Source organism: Lepisosteus platostomus, chromosome 21, assembly GCF_059453375.1.
Source record: "Lepisosteus platostomus isolate fLepPlt1 chromosome 21, fLepPlt1.hap1, whole genome shotgun sequence".
In the NCBI taxonomy this organism is placed as follows: domain Eukaryota; kingdom Metazoa; phylum Chordata; class Actinopteri; order Semionotiformes; family Lepisosteidae; genus Lepisosteus; species Lepisosteus platostomus.
The window spans coordinates 15,270,976-15,297,582 of NC_142631.1; the positions used below are offsets into that span (position 1 = coordinate 15,270,976).

Here is a 26,607-nt window from a genome sequence, read left to right on the forward strand (position 1 = left end):
AGGCTAAAGCGTCTTTGATATATTCGTTATGCTCCACTAGTCAGAGCTGCACCTTTGTGGCCGCTACGTTCGACGTGACGCAGTGAATCCGTCTGTCTCTCTGGTCACCTCCTGCCAGTTGGCCCGTGTAGTGGGCTTTGCTCTGGTGTTCCTGTGACACAGAAGCTGGGAACGGACAGTCGCAAAGATTAATTTGAACCGATATGACCGCACTCTTTTTTTTTCCCCCTCCACTCTTAATTCCTGTTTTTATTAGCTCGAGTGATTACTAATCTCCACGCTCGGGTAATGATTCGCATGCATGTGGAACATAGACAGTCACACGTCGCATGTATTTTTTATCTGTGTTTGTACAAAGCCCCTACTAATGACTGTGTTGCCAATGAGAAATGTCAGGAAGCTCACCTGCTTCTTTGTAAATATTATTTTACTTACGGGCGGTGTCTGTTTTTCTTGCTAGTATGGTCGCCATTAACGTTGCTGACTTTGGACTTTATACTGTAGTTCCCTAATGCATCTCAAAGTTTCATTCCAGGCCCGAGAGTAGGATCTATTGGCCTGCCAACTCGGGAATCCCTAGTTAACGGCAGTCAACACAGTTTGAGCAGCACTTGCCAAGCCCTCGAAAGAAAAATAGCCCCAGGGGCATCGCAGTGGTTTTCATCAGTTGATCTCCCCATCTGGATTCACTGTTTCAGTCCCTGCTGAGAGTTGTTTTAAATTGCTATAGGATTGCTTTGTTGCTTGTAAACCTAAAGTGAACGTACTTAAAACAATAAATCGTTCAGCAACCGTAAGCGTGGATCACATCATGATACTGTGACGAGCCTCAGAATGGCTTTTGATGGGGCATAAAGGAGTAATTTGGACAAGCTAGACTTTGCTAGTTCCACCAGGGTTAGAGAAAGCTGCTGAAGTCTGAAGCAGACTCCAGGTCCGAGGTGTTACCAGGGGGACAGACGCCGGAGCCTGGGATTTGAATCAATAACTAGATCGATTTCAAGAAGGTGCAGATTGCGAAAGTTGATTACTGCCAGATGACTATGCTAAATCGATGAGAACTAGGAGGCTAGGCATGAATCTTGTCAATTGCCTGTGTTTTTTTGAGTTTTTGTAAAAAATTAAACAGTCCGTTGTTAACTAGAAATCTGACGGCCTCTCTGTCTCTCCTGGTCTGTCACAGTGAGGAATAAGAAGAAAGTCCTGCTTTTGCTGTGAGTTTGTTTTTCTCTGCTTCCCTCTGGAATAAACATATTAACACTGTTTAAGAAGATATAAACGATTCTTTAGGTTTTCTTGAGATTTTGCTTATATCTCTCTATACGCATTTGGAATACAGGACATGCAAGGCATTATATATACAAATTGTTCATTGCTGCATTTATACAATACCATATAGAATAACTTTAGAATGTCTTTATAGCCCCAATATCCATCACATAACAGGTTTTCTGTGAGGCAGCTAGGGCTCCAGGCGTTCAGGTCTCACAGTTGACGTTCCTCTGTCTTAAGCTGTTTCTCCGTTTGAACTGGGAACTGACACAATTTGCGTCCTTTCTGCTTGCAGTTCTTGACTTTTTTGATTAAAGTGACGAACAGCTGGTTTGTGGTGTGTAGCTCGATATCAGTGCCAACCCCAGTGTCGGTGGGATATTGTTCCAAAGAAGAAGAGCAAAGTTTCCTTTTAAGTTGGGTGGCGTGGCGATGTTTCTAGTCTGTGATATTACAGCAATTTCTTACATTTTGTGAGACAGCTATTCCACAACCATTTGGATGGCTTTATTCCTCTGGATAAAATGCTTGCTTTAAAAATCATCCTTAGTAAAATATTCTGGTATTGGAGAATGGAGCAGTAGCTGATCCTTCATCTGAGGCTGTAAGGTGCTGTGCTCTTGTGAATGCTGTTCCCTAGAAGCCTTTTTTGCCTGCTGCTGGAGGAGGAACTATCTGCAGCACTGAGATGCATTCAAACTGACGTTTCTCCACAGGCCAGTGGCATTTTGCTTCCACCAGAACGCGCCGAGAGAATTGTCCCATCATCCCTTGGTGCAGCGAGGCAGTTTGCTGCCGGTTCTCTGGCTCAGTCCCGCTTTCCGAAGAGGGATAGAGTCAGCGTCAGGGGCAGAGTGGCGGTGATGGTGCCTCTGTATCCCCAGGGCCCTGTTTGTCCTGTGTCCATCTGTCCCTCTTGAAGAGGAGGATCATGGGATAGTGTTGGCGCCTCTGGGCCCGTGACGTTCAGGTCTCCCAGAGTGGGCCCCGGGGTGGTGCCCCTCAAGTAGGTGCTAAACGCCAGCCGCTCTCGAGCATTATACAGAATCCCACCTCCGGGTCCGGCGAAATTTACAATGAAAAAAACCAAACACACAAAAGTCACGTCACAGTCTGCCCTCACACTGTGGGCTCATGCAGTGGCGGCCAGCTAGCGGGCTTCACGCGCCTGAGAATCGTTTCAGACGTGCCTGAGGCTCGTGAGCAAGCGCAGACATCTGGCGGGGTTTCCCACTGTAGCAGACCGCCAACGGGGATCCGCCCAGTGAAACCGTGTCAAGTGCGCTCGCCGCTCCATAAACACCATAGCAAATCTGCAAATAATGTGAAGAGCCGTACAGATGCTAACAAGCCAGTCCTACCTCTGCAGCTCTCCGTTTTGAAGAAAGCAGTCAGGTGATCAGTGTTGAGCCAGGATATAGATTTTTGCTTCAGGTTAATAACTGATCTGCCATCCTTTCCAAGGGAATTTTTGCCTTTGCCAATGAAAACATCGGGAAGAAAACCATTGTTTTACTTCATGCTGCACCGGGACTATAAAGGACCGGGCTGTATCAGTAGGAGTACATACTGTAAGTCTAGTGCGGTTCCATTTGGAATTTGATCCCCTGTCTCACAGAGACGACGAGTCCTCGGAGGTCCTCGGCCAGTTCTGTGACTTGGCAAGGATGAGTTTACTCTTGTTCTCTGCGTGTGAACGTGTGTCATACAGCTTGTTCAGGTGTGTTCATGCATGAGATTGGGCTTAATTATTCTCCCTCTAAGGCAGACGAGTGGTGCTGTTTAGGGCTCAGTGCTGAACGGGCTTATTTGATTAGCTTTCACTCTTTCCATCTCGGAGACGAGGGAGTTTCTCAGGAGCCTTACTGTAGGTGCTCATGTTCCTCGCCTGGCAGATAAGACCTCTTAGATAATCTAGGAGCGATGAATCTCCGCCAGGGCTGAACTCAGAAGGCTGGAGGTTGAAGTCCCAGTGTGGCTGTCAGCTGGAGCCAGGCGTTTTTTTTCCCTTCACCAATCAAGATGGATTTCAGCCCATTGACGGACCCCCCGCAGGGCCATGCCAGGAGTGTTCCACAGGGATGAGCACAGGAGACTGGAGACCCTTCCCTTGTTCTTAGCCTGCTCTCCGCAGATTCCTGCAGGCAGTGCGCGTTCCCAAAGAGATCAGCCTAGAGAAAAGCCCTTTTAGGTCCGTGAGCATTGGTAAACTTCTATCGGAGCGACTGATCTGAAGGATAATGGGTGGGGTAATAATTCTAGTTTTATCCATGGTTCAGCAGCATTTAAATGTTCCTCATTGGGATTTAAAGAGATGGAAACGTGCCAGTCTTTCATTTATGACCCCGATAGTTATATATCCAGGAGAGTATCATTCAGGCAGTGCAATCACCATTACGGGTTATAGCATTTTGTGGTTATCAATGCGAGTGGTCTTGACTGCAATAATAAAACATCATTAATTAGAAATAGGAAAAACATAACCTTGAAATCCCAAAACGGCACATCAGGAGACCCCACAGCTGAAGCGCTGTTTTGCTCCTATTTTTCAATGTGGAATTAACGTTGGTCATGTTCCTAAGAAAGGAGGATGTTCATTATTGTAATCTAGACATAGAATGTTTGTTCTAAATGAAAAATGCAAAGTAGCCCGCGAATATGGATGAGTTCACTGTTTGCTGACTTTTGTAACGTCTTATTTTGGATTTCTTTTTTACTACTTTGTACCTCAATGTAACTGTGACAAAACAAAACATTTCTCCTGTAAATGTTTGAAGCAAATGGAATTCGCTTAAAACAAAAAGGACCTTCCTGAAATTTTTAATTGAAATTGGATTTCGCTATATTTCATTGTTGTCATTAATAATAGAAATTAGCAATAGCAATCTGAATTGGCTAACTTTTTTCAGTGCGACCCACAGAAATATTATTGTGTAGTAGCTGCAGGGAAAACAGGTTTAATTTCATACAGCAGTTTTGACAGTTTTATTTAATCGGGCAAGGAAACATATTTGGTCTTCCTTATTATAGGCACTGTAGTTAATCAAAAGCCACACTCCAAGCCTGAATGTGACAAGATTATTATATAAGTTATTGCTTCTAAAAAATGCATGACTTACCATTGACACATTGACCAATACAGGAAACCTAGCAATTAACCTCTCTCTTCTGATGCCTGCCACCTTCAAACAGGTTAAAAACGATTTTCTGACGTGACAGCATTAATAAAATAATTTAAAGAAAAAGAAATTTGGGATCAAACCACAACAAAAGTAGAATCAACACAGTAATTTGTAAAACCTCCAGTTGACATCACAAGGTACAGTAGGTCAAATTTCCAGAAATGTGCAGCGCCATATTCTGAGATTCAGAACGAGGCAACAAGACATGCAGTGAGCTGAAGTGACACTGTGACACTGTAAACAAGCAGGCTTGTGAATCCAGCTCTTTTAATCCAAATAATTATTGCTCCTGACTTTGAGACGGTTTGGCCGGCAAATACTACTTATTAACAGGCTGCAAAGGAGCAGGTAAAGGTTTATTCCACGCTATAAAGAAAAGAGATGCAGTGTTTCTTCTGGTGGTCCTGTGTTTGTCTTCTACCTGTCCCTTCTTCACTCGTGCGTCACATTGCACTAGTAATTACAGTGACTAGTGAGCAGGAAGGGCCGGCTCATATCGCCGTTCTCGCAAAGTCTCGCTCTCCTGTGGTGACACAAGGGGTTTGCCACAACATTTAGTCCTTTCGCAACTTTGGGAAGTTTTGCGAGACCGCCAATTGAATTGATTTCCTTACTGAGATGTAATAACCGGTCGGAGAAGTTGGGACCACAGATCCCCTTTGACACGGTTTCTTCCAAGCGCATGACCGAGGCGGCAGCTGTACACAGGAATCGCAAAATCTGTCCATCAGTCTTCAGTCTGCTTTTTCAGATGAGGGCCAGTGCAGAATCACAATAGCCCCTGTTTAACTGTATAATAGTCTGCTGGTCTCATAACATAGTATGTTGTACTGGACGTTTAGGAACTTGAACTTGAACTTAATTGCCATATGTAACCGGTACATGTACTGGTACAATGGAATTCTTACTTACAGAAAGTCTCTCAATTGTAAAACAAGTGTAAAAACAAAAAGTGCAGACAGCGCATCAAGACAATATACAAACAAACAGTAGACAATGCACAAGTAAACAAGTAAACAGTTTGAATGTAAATAATGCAGACATGTAAACAATGACTGGAGATGTGCAAAAAATAAGAAATCATAATGAGGTAGGTGGTGTAGGTGTGATCCAAGGGGCATGGCCAAATGTGTTCCACAATCGCACTGCTTGTGGACAGAAGCTATTGAAGAATCTAGTGGTAAGTGTCCGTATGCTCTAGGATCTCTTGCCTGAGGGCAGTGGGGTGAAGAGCTCATGCCCGGGGTGGTGACTGTCCTCTGTGATGGCCAGAATTCTTCCACGGCAGCGGTCCTCATAGAGCTGTTTAGTCTCGGTGAGACCACAGCCGATGATCTTCTGGGCCACATTGACCATTCTCTGCAGTGCCCTTCTTTCTCGAGAAGAGGTGTTGCCATACCACACGGTGATCCCGTTGGTGAGGAGTTCCCTTAGCTGCGGTGTAGCTATGCCAGTACTGTTTTGGCACTGTGAAATGGCATGGATGCCCCGTGAATTGAGTCAGTACATGAAGCCACGTCTTTTTTTTTTTTCCTCCGGAGCGTCGGCCCCACAAACGCATGACGGGCCTTCCCCAGCCCCAAACCCTGCAAAGGAGAAAACTCTCCTGTTGCACCAGAGGTATAAAGCTCTCACGGTTATCCTCTCCAGCCACTGAGTATATGAAGGCACCAGCTGGTGGGACGTGCTCTTGAAGTGCCCTGGTTAATGTTCAGTGTCGGCTTAGTCGCAAGCAGGTTTCTGGGACAAACAGTTCCTGGACGTGTTCTGTCGCTTCCTCTTTGAAAGTGCAGTATATGCTGCCTGTGACTTTTGCGGTGTGCTTTCGCGAGCACGCGTGTTTGTGTGTCTGACTTTGTTTTTGCACGTGTGTGCACAGTGGGTATTGACAAAAGAACCGTTACAAAAAAGTAGAGGCCATTCAGCCCATCTCTAGCCTGTTAGCTTATCGGTTCATCCAAGCTGTTGCTTGAAAGAAGTCAAGGGATCAGGTTCAGCTACATAGCTGGCTAGGTTGTTCCATACTCCCACAACCCTGGGTGTAAAGAGCATTCCGTTAGGAGAAAAAAGCTCTTTTCAGCAAGCATTGGGTCTGAAAGAGAGCTGAAGGCAGTTCATTGTTCACTTGCTGTAAAGTGTACCAGTGCTGGTCTCGGTTCATTCCTGCTTTTTGCCGAGAGTGTTTCCAAGCGCGTTGTAAACCTGTGCTTCGTTTGTGATGTCCCTCCCAGGAGTGAACTGTGAGCAGGAGGCACCATGTCTGCTCCAGGTGCTGAGGATGACATCCCTCTCGGCGAGAGGAAGACCGTCACGGACTTCTGCTACCTGTTGGACAAGTCCAAGCAGCTCTTCAATGGACTGAGGTCAGTGCAGGAGCCTCCCTCTCTCTGGAAGTCCTTTTTCTTCCTGTAGGCCGTTAACGCTCCGTTTTGAACTTCAGGTGCTGCTAGGTGGAGTTACGCAGGCTGGAATGAGCTACCACGGGTTGTTTTCCTAGTGTAACTCAATTCCTGTTGCGCATGACCACTGTTAAAGTGGTCATTGTCATTGTCAGCTCTTAAAAAAGCCTATTTTAACCCTGAGTTAATGAATGAGCTTCAGAACTGCCCTCCTTCAGGTGTTTTAGCTAAAATATAGCCAGTCGGTCTTAAGCAGAAGGAGGAACACTGAGTCACTGTGGAAGTTGTCTGCCAGTTTCGTGACCCACCCTTGTCTGTTCATGTGGCCTGTGCCACAGTGTTCACACAGTGTTTTATTCTTGTATTCCCTTAATAGTTGAAATAGTTCTGGGTTTTAGCTAACCTGCAGGGCTGGCATTTCAGATTCATTGAGCCCAAAGGACCGCACTTTCTAGACTCATATTATACAGAAATATTATGTATCCAGTCTGGATCAGAAGCTGAATTCTCTTTACATTAACTTGCTGAATAGCTTTTGTCTCCCTTTTATCTCTAAACATGTGCTTGTAATAAAACATGCAGATTTCCAGCAATTTGAAAGCCAGTGAAGCATAGAATGGAGCCATCACCAAGGTTTATCTTTTGCTTTGCCTTCTCTAATAAAAGGCATGCTGGCCACCATCCAGAGTACAACAATTGCTGTGCACTGTCTTCATATACAATACCTTTTAATTTTGGGATACATCAGATACATCAGGTCTCTGTGGTTTGCAGGGCAGCAAACACACAGCGACTGAAACTGGAATTCTGTAGCAAATATCACCAGTTTCTTTCTATAGCACTTAAATAAATGGCGTGAAACGTGCTCTTTTGCGGAAAGAAAAATTAAGATGAATTAATAGATTTGAATGTTTTTGGCAGTGGATCGAGGTGTGAGGCAATGAAAACTAACAGTTGGCAAATGCACATTTGCATAGTTTCCAGCATTCCTCACAAACTGGGAAAAATACTTCACTGCGTAAAGCTGCTTAATTTGTGCAATCAGTGCTCTCACGCAGTGAGAGCCCACATGAGTGATGCTCATCAGTGGAAATGTCTCGACTAATTGTTAATTATTTTTCCTGCAGCGGTGCTTGTCTTTTAGCGCTGGCATTATCATTAAAGGGCAGCACGGTGGCACCATTGCTTTTATAGCATTGCCGCTTCGCAGTGCTGGGGCCCTGGGTTCAGTTCCGGATTTGGGGTGCTGTCTGTGTGGAGTCTGCGTGTTCTCCTGTGTTCTCTTGGGATTCCTCCAGCTGCTCCCGTTCCCTCCCACAGTGCAAAGGCACGCTAGTAGGTAAATTGATTCCTGGGAAACTTGGCTCCGGTGTGAGTATCTGTATTTTTAGTTGGGTGAAGGTGTGTTTTTCCTCTTATGAGGGGTTCCTACCAGTTTGGACATGGCCCTTTTTAAAAAAACGTTTCCCCTCCCTCGAAGAGGTCCCCTACTTAGACCAGCATGGCAGGCCCTGATTTATATTACCTTGTTGTTTGGCAAAAAGTCCCTGCTCTCTCCTGTGAAACACGTCGAGCTGTATTTCAGTGTCCCTTGGTGCCTGGGGTGCATTAGAGTTAATCAGCCATTTTTAGTGGGTGCCTATTTTTAGCTGAGGCATGTCGGTTGCTTCAGGCAGCACTTTCCTGCACTTTTGCTCTCTGCTCTGACAAGCAGCCAGGCCAGGAGTCCGTGGAGTAATGTAATGGGTTTTCTTTTTGTGCACGACTCGCTGGGTCGTTGGTGTTCCCACGAAGGATGGACGTTTTAGGTCTTCAACCTTAGCTCCCATTACTGCGCCATTTTGGAGTGTGGCGCCATCCATAGAAGCAAAAGACACGCTTTGAGCGCCGGGATCATGAGCAGGTGGAGCTCGAAACCGGGGCGAGTTTATAGCATAGGCACCATCGGTTCTGAGTGTGCTCAAGCACCGCCAATAGTTCTGAACCCATTCTTGTTAAAGAAGGGATTTACGTTTCATATGTGTGGGAGGATTGTGTCCAGACAATGCTTAATACGTCTTGTTCCAGACTCCACCACTGCTTGGATAACCAGAAACTTTAATTCCTGACCCATTATACAGTGGTGACAACCTGGACTGGACCTGGACTGGCGCATGTCGGTTCAACATTTAAAAACTGTGGCGTGCCCTTAGAGGTATAGATTCAAAGCGCAGCAGATAGGCCAGGCTCGTTAGTGCGTTAAGGTAAGTTGCAGAACCTAAAGAGGCAGCTGGAGTTGACACATCCCCTGGCGACGCTGCTCAATCTTCCTGAGCCTCTGCAGCTGTAGTGAATCAGGACCTCATTGTGCTCGCACAGGGGTTGTCCCCAAGCACGCCTGCTCTTCTGTGTGTGTGTGTGTGTGGTTTGTGTGTGTGTGTGTGTGTGTGGAGGGGGGGGCTTCATCGTCTAACCAGCTGAGCAGCGTCTTGTCAGCTTGGCTGGGCAAATCAAATCAAGCCTTTTCATTGCTTCTGCCAGGCTGATCTTGTCACAGGTTGTTTCTGAATCACACGTTCACAGTCCTTCATTCAGCTCAGGGCGACTTTCACGAAAATGCCCTGTGTCACAGTGGGTTTTTTTGGGGTAGGAACGTTCAATGCAAACTGAACACAATTGAATGCCAAGTGATCTATCATTTTGCTATATCCGTGTGATTAGTGGCTGAAGGATTATGTGCCCGAGCAGAGTAAAACACACAGTGACTACAGTCTTCACAGTGGTGTTTCTTCACACATTATTCAAAAGCCTGCCCACTGTAGTAACCATGTTAAGGTGGAAGGGGTACATCATAATTGAGTTTAAGAAGTTTCAATTTGTGTCACTTGAAAAGTAATACTGTGTAACGTCGTTAAAGTTTTAGAGACTCCAGATATTTTTAATGAATGAACCAAATCTTTCTGCGGACCAGCAAACTCAATTACAGGCTTAATTTACTCAGACTAAGAAACATAGACCCGTCTTCTGTTTCTGCAAAATAAAAAATAAAAAGTTCCATTTATTTTTTCCATCCTGTTGTGATGTAATCTGCAATTTTCATTCATCTTCTTTCACTATGGCTATACGTGTCCTGCAGAGGAGCTGTGGAGGTGAGGATCACTTTGTGTCTGTAGTGTGTGCTATCAGTGAGGTTCTGATTGTGATTTCACCTACCGTAGATGTCATGTAGAATCCCTGTTTCCCTTTCTTGGAACTGGAACTAATTGTTATTAATGGGAGCCTCTGCAGCAGTAGCATAAGCTGCATTCTGTAATCACAGTTTATCAATTAACATAGCATTGTTCCCAATTTACACAGCACGATGCTTCCAAAGTGGCAAAGATAGTCACAGCTCAGTGTGCCTCTGTAACCGAGTGTTAAAAACCAGACCGAATGTGTGATGATAAATGAATGTCATTGTGTCAGGAGTGAAAACAAGCTTTTTTCAGATAACTGTTTTCAACTGTGACCCACTGGGGCTGTTCAGAGTGTGACGGAGTCTCTCCAGGTGCTCTACATGGTGACATAACCCACACTTCAGAAGGCAGCTCCGGGTCTCTGAGCACTTCAAAGCTCATGTTAATGAAGCTCGGTGGTCAAGAGGCAGAGATTGCACAGTTTCCTGCCAGCGATCTCTAAAGCAGCCTCCCCAGACTGCTACCGAAACCCAGCCTCCACCTATCAGCCTGAGGCTCTTTATATCCTCAAACAGCACACGTCACACCCATGTGTACTTTTGAGCCTGTCACCAGTTTAATTAGCTGATATTGCAGGCCAGCCTGCTACACTCAGTGGGTTGGATCGAAAGCCAGCGCCAGCTTCTGTTGCTGTGAGTGGCTTTTGCTGTCCGTCTTTTAGACCAGTGACCAGGCTGATAACACTCGCAGGCTTGTTTTCTTCGCTTTGACCGATTTTGGTTTTTTATTTCTAGTGGGGGGGTGAGGGGGAGTCCAGCGATGACGTTGAGGGCCGGCATGTGTTCGGGGGAGATACCGCCTCACCGCCACCCCAGCTAGTGCCAGGACACAAGGTTTTCTTATCGTAACTCTCCCCTGGTGTTTGGAGAGGCGGCTGGCACTCTTAGAGTCTGTGTTCTTCTGAAGTGGAGCTCTGTTCGGTTAAGCCCGAGAGAATCAGTGGGACTGGGTGCCCCCCTTGCCCAGCGCCTGAGGTCAGAAAGCTTCCAGGAAGGCCTGTAATCAGTGCAGCAGCACTGTTCTTTCCTGCCTTCACTGACTAAAGCAGCTGCCAGGGCTCTCTGATGCCCAGCTCCTCTCTCTAAGGTCTTGGATCTTGGGTGGGCCCACAGACTCTTCTTCACTGATGTTAAAGGTGTCCAAGTCACTCGGTGGACAATCTACTGTTGTCTCGCATTCCATACCAGCTGCTCACAGGCTCAGCAGATTACAGCACCAAACCAAAAGTCCTGCATCTCTTCCTCGACACTTCTACACTGCCTGCGTTTCGGAGAGCAGGAGGTGACGTGACCTTTGTAAGTCGGTCAGTGCACTAAGCCCCGTTTACATTTACAAACTTCAGAATAAGCTCAGAGGGTAACTTCTCATTCTTGCAAGTTGACGGAGACCTAGACTTTCAGTCTTTGTGGGCTGTGCTGTTGTTCAAGGAGACTTCAATCCACTATTTGATGCCGCAATACCAAGTACGTTACTGTCCCTTCCTTCTGCCTCTGAATAGTTTTGAATATTTGCACTTGGCTAAAATGAACGTGATGCTTGGAAGTTGATGATAAATAACGGGGTAGAAGATGTTGCATTTTTGACTTGCATATAGAAAATAAAGTTAATAAAGCAGACTTTGTTTTGGGCCGTCACGCATCTTCTCAAATGTGTACTGTCGTCCTCCAGCGCTTTTCCCCTCTTAAGCCCAACAGCGCCAACAGCGGAATCGAGAGTTGCATTAAGGACTGAGGCAACACTCACTGATAACACTTGCGGCTTGCAGGCACCTTAGCTTGTGCAGCAGTCCAAAAACATCCCGATAGACTTAACCCCCCACCCCAGCCGAAGAAATGATTCTGAACTACACTACATAGTCAGTATTCAGTGCTCTAGGAGTGAGAGAGCAAAGTAAACCAGAAAAATAATGAACATTAAAGGTGCCAGTGATAAGGTTGCCTTAAAGAAGGAAAAAAAACACATTGTTTTTCACCTCATGCAGTAGAAATGGATGGATTTAATTGAGATGAAGGTCCATGGTATTTTCATTTGGATGTGTCGGTTGCACTTCATCAACCCGGAACGTGGGTTTCAGCTCAGTGCCTTCCCGTGTTTCTGAGCACTAATACACACAGAGCTGCTGTTGTCTAAACGGGCCAAATCGGCCTGCTTAGCCTTTTAATTTTTGAGGCAGGTGGCCGTCTGGGGGGCTGTCATCTTTTGTCTGCTGTCGCCCCGGAAAAACAGCACATAGGGATGGTAGAAAGTGTCGTTTCTGAACGGCACTGGGGGTCGGCGCTCGTCGGCATGATCAAACGAAGCGGAGGGGAACAGGGGAGAAGTGGGACAAAGTGGAACCAGACAGCCGCTGCTGAGGATCGTGGGTGGCAGGCTGTCTTTGCCACCGGGAGATAAGTGCCGTGTTGCGCGACCTGATAAGATTTATCCCTCCTCACCTAGATGCCCTTGGCAGCTGTAAAAGGCAAGGTCGTTTGGAAGATGGGGCAGTCATCAGGCAGGATTTAATTTCATTCCACACACCATTAATTTCTCATCTCCTCTGACAGGATTAATACCTGCAAGATATATGCAGTGACAGACTAAAAAAAGACTGAAGCGATAAATTAAGGAAATATCCAGTCTACTTTGTCTCTCAGTTAGTAAAGCTGATTTATGCTGTCCTGTGTCTTATTTATTTTTTGTTGCAGTTTAATGTTGAGAGACGTCTCTGGCTGCTGTGCTGCAGCAGGTCCAGGGCTGTTTTTAGCTTTTGAAAACGACATAAAGTTGCTAAAACAGCCCGTTACGATTTATTGTCTTTCGGACGAGATTTACCGTCCTGTGAAAAAGGTGTCTTGATGTTTTAAAAGGAGCTCGTACAGCTGTGCGAGACCACGTTTTGCCATTATATGGCATAATCTGTAAGGTGACAAAACATTCAAATTTCTGCAAAAAAATATTTATTTATGCATACAAGTGAATGAAGTTAGTCCCTTCTTATATGCTTTGTAATCCTCTGGGATGAGAAATGCTACATAGATACTAGGAATTATTTTATTTTTAAATGAATATGGGTACATAGGCGCGACTGGCCAATATGCAGTGTATAAGCGGTGTTTGATAGCTTGTACCAGATATCTACAAGCGAGCCGTCTGCTGTCGATTTAATGCTATTTTTGAATCATCTGTTTTATTCTGAAATGAGTAGCTACTTCCAGCCGACTCGCACAGTTCCTGAGGGTCTTATGTTGCCTTATTCACAGAGGGTAGGCTTTTGCCAGCCTATACACACCGGCACTAGACTGCAGTAAATAGATGACATAGTCCACAGGAGACCATTAAGAGAAACCATGAGAGTGTGCCACATTATTAATGTTTTAGTATTGTTGTGTTAGGCATGTTTATGAAGTCTGAGCTGGAGGCTAGGTTGTAGAGTGTAGATTTTTCATGATTCTGTTGGGCCGGCTGTAAGTACAAGTGCCCCACTAAATGGGAGCCCCAGTTGTACTGGTGCCCTGTTACACAGCTGGGCTAGAATGACAGTGAAGCACTATTTGCTAGGGTACAGCAGAGGTGACTCCAGCAGGTACATGAAATCACAGCCCTGCAGCAGGAGTCCAGGGCCCTGTGCACGGCCATACACTGCCTCCAGATTTGAAATGGTCCAGAAGACATGGCTGTCTGGAGGAGTGGTTTCAGTTCTGAGCTCAGAACTGCAGGTTTGCAAGTTGTGAGCAGGACACTGCTCTCATAGCCTTCAGCAAGGATACTTCACTCAAATGCCCGGATACTCAAATACACACATGCAGGTTGCTTTGGATGAAAGCAGCAGTTGCGTAATTAATCAGCTGGGTTGTTTTTACTGGAGATTGGTCAAACACAGTTCAGATGTGGTCAGTACATGGTAAGGCAGTGGCAGAAGACTTTGCACCCCACTCTTTCTTGCTAGTGATGTGTGTTGTGTTGTTGCTGCGCAGTCAGACTCTCCAGATTACGGCATCTTCCATGCCCATCGAAATGGATTAAAATTCCATAAAAATGTCGTGCTTTTCCAGATGTTAGGACCTGCCAGTAAGTGCATGATCGTTTGTGAATGTTGCGTGATATTTTAGAACTGTGATTTAAGAAACGAGCAGTTACTTTAAAGAGTTTAGAATCGAGTTACATGTTCATTCAAAGTAAAGGAGAAGAGCTCCTTTCCGGCTTCACAACGCCATTCGAATGGAGAGATGATTGCATGATCAGTAAATCCTGTCGCTGTTCGAGCTGAAGGGCTGTCACGGTGTATTTTTATTCTGTCAACGTGAGATTGTCCGAATCAGTCGAGGCCAAGCTGAGATGGGAGGAACAGCAGGAAAATAGTGAGAAGATATTCCTTCTTATAGCCATGAATAGGAACTCAAACGACCAGTAATTGACATCAGTTCATCCCACACTGGTAGCTAGTGCAGAATATGCTATCTGATGCCTTTGTACAGCCCCCTCCAAAGCGATTGACTGCACAGTGAATGTTACCCAGAGTGCTTAGCCTGGGTGCAGGATGTAAGGTCAGGGTGAACAGAGGGGGATTGTGGGCCAGGTTGGCCTCAGGAGCTGCTCTCGGAGGCACGCCGAGATTGGAGGGTGGCAAAGACTGCTGCATGTCGTACACTGATGCTCGCTGCCCCAGATGCGTAGTCATGGTAACACACAGCTGATAAAAAATGAAGCTTGGTGATGTTAAGTCCAACACTCCTGGTACTGGATTTAAGGCTCCTTTAGTGTTCAGAAACGTTCCAAAGGTAGTTTTGGTGTTTTTTTTTTTTAAAGGGTCTTCACTAAAAAGCCTGAGGGGTGCTTTTAAATTGTGGCATAATAGTTATCATTGAATAATTTAACAGCTGCATAAGCATTTATTTTTGATTATTCCGTTAGATTTGCCCGTCTAAACCTCTCCCTGGGATAATCGACTTATATCTTCACCCTGTTTGTGTTGTCAGGGTCTCCAGTAAAGACTAAGATGGCAGCACTGGAGTAAGACCACAGTAACACTTCTCATCGAAAAGATCGACAGAGCAGTAGTTCATTCACTTGTGATGAGGGGATAATTGTTCTACAACTGTTGAAGATTTAAAGGGCTCATGTTCAAAGTATAGGATGTATAACTGGGTAGAAATGTGCAATTCTATAGGAGTAAATGAGAACTGTGGTGGGACTATACATGGAAGGAGGAAAAAATAAATTCCTGTCTTTTTCTTGAAAATCACACTGTTATCACTGGAGACATTTTTTTCCAATTCAGGATCTTCAAATAGATCGCTCCCCCTTTTTGGATCTTCAGTTGTGTCTGTCAGTGACCCCTGTACCCCACCCACGTGGGCAGAATGAGGCGGTGCGGACAGGCTCTCTGAGCCGTCCAATCACTGAGTCTGGTTTGGCCTGATGCCATGCAAGTCACAGGTATCACTCTCTCACTGGCAGCGGAGAGACCACTGACTCTCCATTCCCAGCTTTGCCCCTGGTGACGCTGAGCCAATTGCGCACTGCTATCTGCCGAGTCCCGGTCACAGTGACTGCCGTGACCCGGGGCTCAGATGTGTGTGGGTCTCAGAACTGTGCTCAAAGCCAACACACTGACAGGTGGAGACTGATGTCTAAGGTGTCTTTGTCAGCTTTTTTTCCCCCTTGATCCTGAAGTTCAAAACGGTTTATGAAACTTACAATGCATTTGTTAATCCTTAATCTGTTACTACCTAGACTGATGTCTTAGCGGCTGTCTGATTTCTATCACCACTATTCAACGCATCCCTTTCGAAACTCAATTCTCAAGGACATCCCATCTCCATCCATTTCTGAATTGCATTATCCGATACAGTAAATCAAAAACAAAATATTCAGTAACGGTACGCTTGTTTTTTTTCCCCCCTATCCTTTTTGACTTTTAACAGCGGCTCTGCTTTCTCTTCCTCCAGGGATCTGCCGCAGTACGGGCACAAGCAGTGGCAGTCGTACTTCGGGAGGACCTTCGACGTGTACACCAAACTCTGGAAGTTCCAGCAGCAGCACAGGTACATCCCATTCTGCACTGGGGCAGTGCCTGCATCACAGCTCGGGACAGTCCTCATTCTGCACCCCTCTCAGGCGAAGCACAGGAGTGTTAGAAATATGCAGAACAATTAAAACAGTAGGAAGAACACGTGTCTTCCCTCTTGAACCTCATCGTAGGGCCGACAGCGCACAGGAGATTCTGTACAGAGAAAAAGAAGACAGCAGATAATTCTGTAGGGGTGACTGAGTTAAATGATGCTCCTGCTTCGTTCTTTGTAGCTGTCTCTGAAGTTTTTCAGTAAAGCAGTGTAAGCTCTAAGGTCTTATTGTGGCACACAGCTCACATGCGCCGACACTCTGTGGGAACACGAGATAAAGGGGATTCCACTGTCTCAGAATGCAAAAAGGGCATATTGAAGTCAAATACACATTTGATCAAAAGTGATGTGGCACCAGCTGCTCTTTTGGTTAGTCGTAACGCAGTGAAATGAGGATCTTGCCCTCCTTCCAGCAGCAGTGCTACTGCTTTGCAGTCTGTTCTGAACAGATCTCAGCTGCTAGGCAAGGCTGGGCCTGGTCGGTCCTGGATCAGAAACCATTTCTCTGCTGTTTGTGGACCAGTAGGGGGTGATCTTCCCTTCGGACAAGAATTGACAAAAACTGCAGTATGGTCACCAGGGACATGGTGGTATACTATAGGAGGTGCTGTCCTTTGGATAAGAGATTAAAATGAGATTCTGACTGCTTGGTCATTAAAGACCAAGGCATCCAAGGGGTCGTATGTGCATGATATTAGATGTGTGTACTGGAGTACTAGTACTGAATCCCACTCTGGGCTTGTAGGATTGAAACCTTAATTCAGTTGGTGAAACCTTTTCACACTTCTCCACTAATGTGCTGTGTGGTAGGGGAATGTTTTGGAACAAAAACTGTATATAAATGTAATCAATCATTCTTATCATTCTTTATTTCAACTATTAGGTCCAACTCTTTCTTTAAGGATCAAAGAGGATCTTCTTTTCTGCATAGTTGAGCAGATATCTCCTGGTCCTTAAAACCCTGTGCATAAAGATGGACCTGATGTTTTCAGTCCTAGGTCCACATGCCCTTCAGTTCTTTTGTGTGAATGCACTGATTTGCACAAAAATCGCCAACTTACTGCTGTTTCTGAACTTCTGCACAACAGTTCATCTGGGGACAGTACATCTAACTCAAGCGGAGATTTTCAGGTCATAATGTACAGTACAAACCGAAGACAAATTGATAGATAGGAGGGAAAAATACTCTAAATACTTATAGACTGATTTTATATGACAGGAGATGTGGTAAAAGGATCTCTTTAAAGCTTATGTTAATGAACTTTCTTTTGAAAGAAACACAGTAGTTTATGTCAAGCAAACTGTGTGTGAAATGTTAATGGAGAACTGACATATTTTTAGATTCTATTTTTCTTTTAACACTAAAATTATATAACCCATGCAGGAGACTTAAATAGATAGATGAATAATAAATAAATAATGTGCAGGAAGACCTGTCAGATATATTTAGTCCTGCACTGTGAGTATGGAAGGTCATTAATAGTCAGAAAAAAGTGTTTCTTTCTAAATTTAGATCTGCTGAATGGTCCTGCACCTAAAAGAATATGAGTATAAAGTTTCAGACCTGAACTTCAGGGTAGTTAATAGCTTTTGGTTGCTGTGAATTTCCATTTCTGTGTCTGACAATCTGCCATATTGCATCTAGTACCTATATCAGAGTTTCGTGTCCTTCATGTCTTTGAAAAAATAGACTGTAATATCAGAAGTCATTAGGTAAGTGACGCAGGAACTTTAATAATTATATGATGAGAAGCTAAACATGATGGATGCAAACCAATATGTTTAGACAGTTAAAAAAAAAGCCTGCAAAAATGCAGAATGGACTTATGGAACTATACCAAAAAGCATTTCAGTGAGTGAAAGAGTGCACCAAGGCTACCTGGTGTAGGTTGATGAATGGGTTGTATTTTGCAGACAGTGAGTCAGCATTGCACCACACTCAAAAGCTAACACAGGACTGAGGGTATTCTGTATGTGTGAAGGGACAAGAGGCTCTGACAGGTCGGTGATGGAAAAGTATGTCCGCGGGTCTGTACTCTCCCTGTGAGTTGATAACTGGCATTAGAGAAATTCTCTACACTACAGGAACTTCCAGGTGCAAGATTTATAGTGCGCGAGATGAGGCTCAAGCCTTTCTCCTGAATTTTAGGTTGTAACTTCATTCAGCACTGTGGTAAAAGTTGATGTGGACCGTTCTGGAAACACAAAGATTTCTTGTATTGTATCTGTAGTTATAGATGTTAATCTTCATACTAAATACTGTACATTGACGTTGAACTAAAGTGTTCAGTGCTAAACTGCCTCCGAGAGCCCCAATAAACGCTTAACCTAGCCCAGAGGATAAGGAAATGGAAACTCCTGAGGGTTTTCCTGCTGTGGGCCCACAGAAATAAAGAGAGTAGCCTGCCATCCCACCCACAAGCAGTTTCTGGGAAGAGTGGTCAGTGTTTTTGTCGTGAAAGATGGCCGCAAAGTTGGCAAGTAATCTGTGACGATGGGGGTAAATTTGATGTCACAGATCGCAGACAGTACCAGGTGTGCTCTCCTACTCCTGATAGCCTGCGCGTGAGACTGATAGAGCTGGGACTGAAGATCTCACTAATTCATTATGCGCTTTTTTCCTCAACACATTACGGGCTGGGATAACGAACTGGAGTTAGGGGGGGGCGCCACAACCAGCACTGGCTGGCCAGCGTGGAATTAAAGTCCAGGGCCGACTCGGAGCACTGTTACAGCTCTTCTGTGTCTGAACAGGCAGGTGCTGGATAACCGGTATGGCCTGAAGAGATGGCAGATCGGGGAAGTGGCTTCCAAAATCGGACAGCTGTACTATCACTACTAGTAAGTCACAGCACCGAAGCCAGACGGCAGCTGAATCACCTTATCAGAACAGCAGATCCTCCAGTCCAGGGGCACAGACATGCTGTAATAAGGAAACATGGTGCTTTTGTCGCCATATGGTGCAGTCTGGCCTGTCACTACCACATTGGGTAATAGCGTATAGAGTTCTGTGCATCTGTAGATTTAAAAGTTTTAGTATCTTCCAAAACATCACACATTGAACTAAGTTTTTTATGCGAGTGCAGATTAACAACAAACCACTACAATATAACAGCTAATGGAGAACCCGAGATTAAATACTTGAAACCTGCTATTAACAATTAGTATAACAAATCTGTTATCTTTTACTCAAATGTGTAGCTTATCATGATTATTTAATACATTTGTTAACAATACATTGATTTTGCTCTCCAGGAAGGTTAGAAATGCATTGTTTTAAATCAGATTTTTGTAAATTATTGTTTGTGGTAAAGTCTGTTTCTTTTTTTGTGCTTCCAGCCTACGCACTTCGGAAACTAGCTACTTGAATGAAGCTTTTTCCTTCTATTCGGCAATAAGGCAAAGGTCTTACTACTCCCAAGTCAGTAAAGAGGACAGGTGAGTCACAGCCCGTGACAATAGGATTAATAAAGTCAAAGTGCATTTCAGACTTGCAACCAGCAAAGCCTGCCGTTAATTTCAAGAGATTTGTTTTCTCTATCCAGTAATTGTGCCGTCTCTTGTGAAATTCCTTTCTTTAAATTGGTACCATCGCTTGAGGGAAACAGTGAGCACATTCTGTTTCATTTTGTACATAATGCTTTATCGTCTTCGACCAAAGCTTATGAAAGCGTTAACGGTGTTGGATTGTGTAACCATTGCCTAAGACTAAGGCTGGAAAAACTTGTGTGGGGATCTGTGTTTGGTTGCCTTTCCAGCTGAGACATGTTAGGTTGCCCTGTCCAGAACTATCCTGGTGGAGCTGAGGCATGGACTTCAGCCTTGCTCAGGAAAGGGGTTGCTGAAATTTCTCTTCTTGTCTCTCAGGCCAGAGCTGGTGGTGAAGAAACTGCGGTACTATGCACGGTACATTGTGGTTTGTCTCCTGCTCAACAAAATGGACCTGGTGAAGGATTTGGTGAAGGTACAGGGTGCCTCTGGCAGATGAACTGCCAACATACACACGTTTTGTGCTCCTCCCCTTCCTTATACGTCTTTAATTTGATAGCAGTGGCAGTGATTGATTCTTGGCCATTACCTGCCACCGATCCATTTTTTCGACAGATGCAAGTTGTTAATGTAGTTGTATTCTTAAGAGAGCGATTTTAAGTAAAAGCCACAGTCACCCAGCACATTCATCTCCAATCATTCCAGCTGTAATAAAACTACTGAAGCCAGCTGCGCAAAACGTTTCCCATCTTGCTGACCAGCTGGAGGTTTTTGAGCAGGCAGAGTGGTCAGCGGTAGGGAACGCGTGAGCTGTCAGGCCTGTTGTCTTCTGTGCGAACGTGTGTGTTCTGTAAGAGGTTGACACACAACCCCACAAGCCTCCCCAATAGGCAGAACACCCTTGCCCACCCCCGGCCTGAAAATGATGGAAAACCTCCTGGAGCGTGCAGTGTGTTATAAATGGTCGGCAACTGGTCCTTTGATGGGATTATCAACACCTGTACGTACGCAGAAGGGAATTTATTTTGTTCTTTTGCTGTAAGGAAAGCAAACGCAGAAAGAAGTGTGACAACACTTTGAGTTTGACCAGCGCGAATTATGAGCATTTGGCCCTGCTGTTGGTGCTATACTGTGCTTGTGCTGTCTTATGGTTATGTGTAGTTTTTTTTTGTAGTGCAAACACACTTTACTTGTGGGTTATCAGTGAATCTGTAATGTGGCGTTTCTTGAAGGAGTTATCGGATGAGATCGAAGACTACACTCATCGCTTCAACACAGAGGACCAGCTGGAGTGGAACCTGGTGCTACAGGAAGTTGCGGCCTTCATTGAGGTGAGCCAGTGGAGAACTTCCACGGCCTGTGGCAAAGTGTCGTCCTCTCTGGCCTGCGGCGAAGTGTCGTCCTCTCTGGCCTGCGGCGAAGTGTCGTCCTCTCTGGCCTGCGGGGAAGTGTCGTCCTCTCTGGCCTGTGGCGAAGTGTCGTCCTCTCTGGCCTGTGGCGAAGTGTCGTCCTCTCTGGCCTGTGGCGAAGTGTCGTCCTCTCTGGCCTGCGGGGAAGTGTCGTCCTCTCTGGCCTGCGGGGAAGTGTCGTCCTCTCTGGCCTGCGGGGAAGTGTCGTCCTCTCTGGCCTGCGGGGAAGTGTCGTCCTCTCTGGCCTGCGGGGAAGTGTCGTCCTCTCTGGCCTGCGGGGAAGTGTCGTCCTCTCTGGCCTGCGGCGAAGTGTCGTCCTCTCTGGCCTGCGGCGAAGTGTCGTCCTCTTTGGCCTGTGGGGATGTTTAGTCTGCCCGGCCCGGTGGCGGAGCAGGCTCGTTGTCCTCAGCCACTGATGGTCCTGTTTTGCAGGCGGACCCGGTGATGGTGCTGAACGACGACAACACTGTGGTGATCACCTCCAACCGGCTGCAGGAGGGGGGAGTGCCGCAGCTGGAGCAGGGCATGATCGTGGGACAGCTCACCCTGGCAGACGCCCTCATCATCGGCAACTGCGCCAACCAGGTACGGGACATCTCTGCACACTGGTGTCAGGCTGTTTTTTTCCCAAAACTTGGCAATGATTTTCATTTTATACCCCTTCCAGAGCTTTGGCATCGCTAACTGTGGGCGTAAAGACATGAGGGTGTCTGTGTTGATGTTCTACGGCGGGCTGAACAACAGCCTTCAGTAGCATTTGACAAAGTGTGCACGGCCTCTTGAGAGAGCCTGCACTCAAACCGGCATTGAACTCCGCTTGCTTGCCAAAAAAGTCTCCTCAATTAGTCATTCTAAGGCCTTTATGCTCCTAATAAAGTTTAATAAAAACAAATACATTTTTTTACTATTCTTCTCAAAATAACCCTACCATGCTTCTTAAGACACTTAAGCAATGCCCGCTGAGCATTAAATTGCTCTGGCTAGTCCTGAGCCCTGCAGATCTTAGAAAAAAGAGAGCCGCTGTCAGTCTGTCCCTGACCGTGTGCGTATGTGTGCTTTGCAGGTGAAATTCAGTGAGCTGACGATTGACATGTTCCGAATGCTCCAGGCCCTGGAGAGAGAGCCAGTGAACTTGGCCACGCAGATGAACAAGCCAGGCACTTTGGTGAGTGGTGCAAATTGAATAAAAACTGTTTCCACGAATCGGCATCATGCCACTTATTACGTAGTAATATTAGTTTTGAACCCTGAACCTGAAGCTAGACTTGAGTCATCAGGATTTCATTTCTGTTAAGCACTCATGTAACTAATCGAAGGCTTAAAGTAACATTTTGGCCTGTTTTCAGAAGAATAATAAAACCAATGCAGACATCAGTGAATTAAATAATAATGCTCATCCAGGAGGAAAACCAGATCAGGCAACGGAGCTGGTAAAAACTGGTCAGGCGTTGTCAAACTGCCATGATTTGATGCTGCCAGCTTAACTTGGATCACTGATGCTAACCTGTCCTCGAGTGACAGGCTTTGCAGAAGTTCAAAACCTCAGTTTGCAGAGTTCAAAACCTTAGTGAAGGCTCACTAGCTGAACCACTCTGCCTGTGATCTGTAACATATTAATGATGGAGCAGTTAATCATCATTGAAAAATGCTACTGTCATTTTCATTATTTTCATTATTTTCAGCTCCTGTTTTGCACTGGCTCAAAGGTACTTAATCAGAAAGTACATTCCTCTGCTGAGCGTGGTGCAGATTTTGAGGTCGCTCTCTGAGACCTTGTGAGACTTCCGACAGTGGGTGTGTTAGAGACCGAGTGTTGTATGCGTGCAAATTGTTTTTGTCAGTCTGTGATTGAGAGAGGTTTAGAAGCTGACAGCTCTGGAGTGCACAGCCAGTGTGTGCTTGTCAGTATACTTTAAGCTAATCTGCCCAAGATCAGTGATGTGTGCGTAACCATAAACTGTACTGTTATTTTTGGGAGGACACCGTATGAATGCAATGATGTGTTAAATGTAGAAACAAACATTTTATGAGATAACGTGTTATGTACAGTAGATGCGACTTATTACTAATCCTGATTAAGGCCAATGTCAGAGGTTTATAGCATTTTTGTAGGTATAAACCTTCAGCAATACCAATTTGGATATTTATAGCTGCACACCAGTTTTTTTAACCTTAAAACTGTTTAATCTGTGATGCAATATAGCACCCTGTATGTGTATATATTGTTGGCAAGATGTGTGCACGCCAGATTTCTTGTCATACACTCTTGTTTTATTACACCCCTGTTTTGCTCTGATGACTGATTGGAGGCAGCCAGGTTAATTTGTGTGCCAGTCAAGATAAATGCTCCTCACTGACTTGGTTATAAACACCGCCTTGCTGTGTTCAGAACGGTGCTGTCTGTCTTATCGCGAGCACGGCTGCTGAGGTGGTCTGCGCTCTGCAGGTTTACCTTCCGAGAGTGGGTGTGATGTGATGGGGGGGGTAGGGGGGAGTGCTCAGCGCGAAGGAGCCCCCGGCCTGACTCGTCACGCGCGTGGGCTGTTCTTTCCCCGCAGGAGACGAGCGAGAAGCCGGCCAAGAGGGAGAACCCTCACAAGTACCTGCTGTATAAGCCCACCTTCAGCCAGCTCTACACATTCCTCTCCGCCTCCTTCAAGGTCTGACATCTGCCTGCTCTCCTCTGCCAGCACAGCACAGAAATGTACAGTATGGGGACACTCCTTTGCCTCTCGCTCTTGATTTTCTGTATGCAGCAGAACACAAGAAAGGTTAGAAATGAGAGGAAGCCGCCAGGCCCATCCTAACGCTGGGTAGCTATTAGCTCATTAATCCAAGGTCCTCATCTGGCTGTTTCTTGAAAGTAGCCAAGGCTTCAACCACATGTTTGGGTAGCTTGTTCCACACTCCCACAACCCTTTGCGTAAAGAGGTGCCTCCTGTTCTCAGTTTTAAGTGCACTTCCACAGTTTTCCCCCCCGTGTCCTCTGGTTCATGTGTCACCGTTCGTCCCGCACAGATCTGCTGCACTGACATTGTCAGTGCCTTTGAGGAATTTGAATACTTGACAAAAATCGATTTTTGTAGCGTTTTTTGTACGCCAGAGCTCAATAAGTGACATGCTGTGCAACACATCAGCTCTGCACAGGGCTCCGGACAGCTAGAGTCAAGAGACGGCGTAACGTCGCTCAGATCTCCTTACGGGGAAGAGTTTGTTAGCAGGAGAGCAGCCACTCTGTTAAGCCCACTGTGCAGAGATGGCACAGTCTGTGGTATTGACTGTGACAAATCTGGCATCTGTATTTCGAGTTCAGCTGGCTGGTCCTTTGTAAAAGCAGCTTTTGCAGCGAATACAGCTTTGAGTTTCCGTGGGTAAGTCTCCGGTCAGCCTTGCCCATCTGGATTCAAGGCTGAGCTTTGGCCAGACCCCTCAAGGACATTCACTCCCTTGTCCTGAAGACACTCCAGTGTCTCTCGGGCTGTATGTCTGAGGTTGTCCTAGTGGACCATGACTTTTCTCGCAGAGCCAAAGGTCTTTTACTGACAGCAGTTCTCCTAGCTGCTAAGCACCCCATAAAATGTTCTTTTCTCTGTGACGTTGTAGAGGAATGTGTTTCTATTTGGGTCTGCAACGTAAGAAATTGTGGAAAAATTTCAAAAGGGGCTGAATATTTTCATTCAGCCCCTGTCTGTGGTATTCCTGGGGCTGTTTTTTCCTCCGGAATCGGCGACAAACGCTCGAGCGAACTAATTTAACTCGAGCTTTGACCGATAAGTAGATAATCTTGTTGGGAGGATTAAATGGCACAGACGCGCGTGGCCTGCCCTGTTCTGTCTCGTCTGCGGGATGTTTAATCGAGGCTGTTTTCTGCATCACTGGGCGTCTGGTGTCCTGACTCAAACTGTGCTGGTCTCGCCTCTGTTTCCCCAGGAGCTCCCCGCCAACAGCGTGCTGCTCATCTACCTCTCCGCAACTGGAGTCTTCCCCACAGGTCGCTCTGATTATGAAGGTACATTAGAGTATAGTGCCGTTACCACAGGGCTTGAACTAGTTGCTGAGGACCCTGCAGGTTTTGCCAAGTGAGAGGTTTTGCTGGTAAAGTACCGCCCTAGATCGCCGTTCGCAATATTAGCCTCGTTTCAGTAGTGCAGATTTCTAGGTATAGTTCAGCCTCGTTTTGGCCAAACCTTTTTAACCAGTTTCAGAACCGTTGAGATGTCGAGATGGTTTGGATACTGCGTTCTGCAGAGTCAACATTGTCTGACTGGTAAATACGGACAGGTATTGGGAAGGTGCGTTGATTGGACGGTGACACATTCGCGGGTGTACGACAGCACCTGTTAAACTAGACAGGAGTTTACAGTACATTGTGAAGTTATAGCAGAGCACGCAGTCTCACACTAAGGGATCAAGAAGGACTGAGCATAAGCCAATGACGACGGTGACATTTTAAAACATTAATTCATTGTGAATACTCAAAGGGAACGCAAGGTAAGTTATCAGTTTGCATTACAGCAGGAAGATGGAAGAACTGGGTTAGAGCACGTGTCTGATGTTCCAACACGTATAGCCTCCGGATCTTGACATCACTCGGGGCACACAATAAAACAGAACGTGTAGCAGCTCATTAATTGAATAAATAGTGAGAAGTTTTTAAAGAAATTAAGTTTGGATGAGGTTTGAATAACTTAATCCTGTTTTGTGATCATCAGCCCCCTTAATTAAAATATTGCTGGTATTTTTCCACTGTCGTATTTTACCATCTGACTGTACTGGCATCTGTTTTGCCTTTTTTTTTCCCCCATTTGCTGTTCCCCTTATGGATTTGTCTCTTGTGGGTGCCAATTCTGCTGAAGCTAAAGATTTAAAAGAGACTGTGAAATCAGTATGAGGAGCTGTGAAATAGTGAAGGTTTTCTTGAGTTAAGTGTTTAGGTCGATGGATGTGTTAACTACACTCTTGAGCTCTGTCTCTGCGGTGAGGGTTTGCCTACAGTTTGTGCCTTGCATGTCTGGCCCAGGTAATAGCTACAGGCTAACCTAACCCAGTAATACAAGCAGAAGATAGTGCTCAGTTTTGCATTTGCTTCCTTTAAAATATTTCTCTCTGGGACTGGCTTCATCTGCATCTGGCAGCATGAGGTCATTTTTCCACAAAATGGCAGCGGCATCCAGGCATACTGTACTGTTTTCCATCGAAAATCGACGAAGTCTCGGCAACTGTTTCTCTCACCTGTGCTGTCTCTCAGACCTGCTGCTGGCCGAGAGAGAGAGGTTTCCGGAAGCCTGGCTCAGCTTGGCTCAGACTCGGCTTGGCCTCTCCTCCCGCGGTGTGTCAGGAACAGCCTGTGCTCGTGCACTCAGTTAGGACTTGGTCAGATGTTCAGCGCGGCCGCCTGGCTTTTTAGTCTCTGCGTTCAATTCCTGGTTTACTATCTGTGTGGAGTTTTTATGTTCTCCCTGTGTTTCAGTGGGTTTCCCCTATTTCCTCCTACAGTCCAAAGACATGTTGGTAGGTCAACTGGCCTTTGGGAAAAT

General features: G+C 45.7%; 1 protein-coding gene across 4 annotated transcripts in view; it reads left to right on the top strand.

Annotated features, from left to right (window-relative positions):
• The window catches only part of scai (suppressor of cancer cell invasion), a 50,392-nt gene that overhangs the window by 10,885 nt on the left and 12,900 nt on the right, over positions 1-26,607 (top strand). For 3 of the 4 annotated variants that reach the window (XM_088615246.1, XM_088615247.1, XM_088615248.1), the window contains 11 exons: positions 6,686-6,817; positions 15,999-16,094; positions 18,927-19,013; positions 19,512-19,610; positions 20,040-20,136; positions 20,894-20,992; positions 21,503-21,655; positions 22,134-22,235; positions 22,753-22,776; positions 23,629-23,730; positions 25,001-25,079. In XM_088615246.1, coding sequence (XP_088471372.1) covers positions 6,711-6,817; positions 15,999-16,094; positions 18,927-19,013; positions 19,512-19,610; positions 20,040-20,136; positions 20,894-20,992; positions 21,503-21,655; positions 22,134-22,235; positions 22,753-22,776; positions 23,629-23,730; positions 25,001-25,079 — 1,045 coding nt within the window. In that variant the 5' untranslated portion in view covers positions 6,686-6,710. The remainder of the gene's footprint in view (positions 1-6,685; positions 6,818-15,998; positions 16,095-18,926; positions 19,014-19,511; positions 19,611-20,039; positions 20,137-20,893; positions 20,993-21,502; positions 21,656-22,133; positions 22,236-22,752; positions 22,777-23,628; positions 23,731-25,000; positions 25,080-26,607) is intronic. The other variant, XM_088615249.1, reaches the window with a different exon arrangement.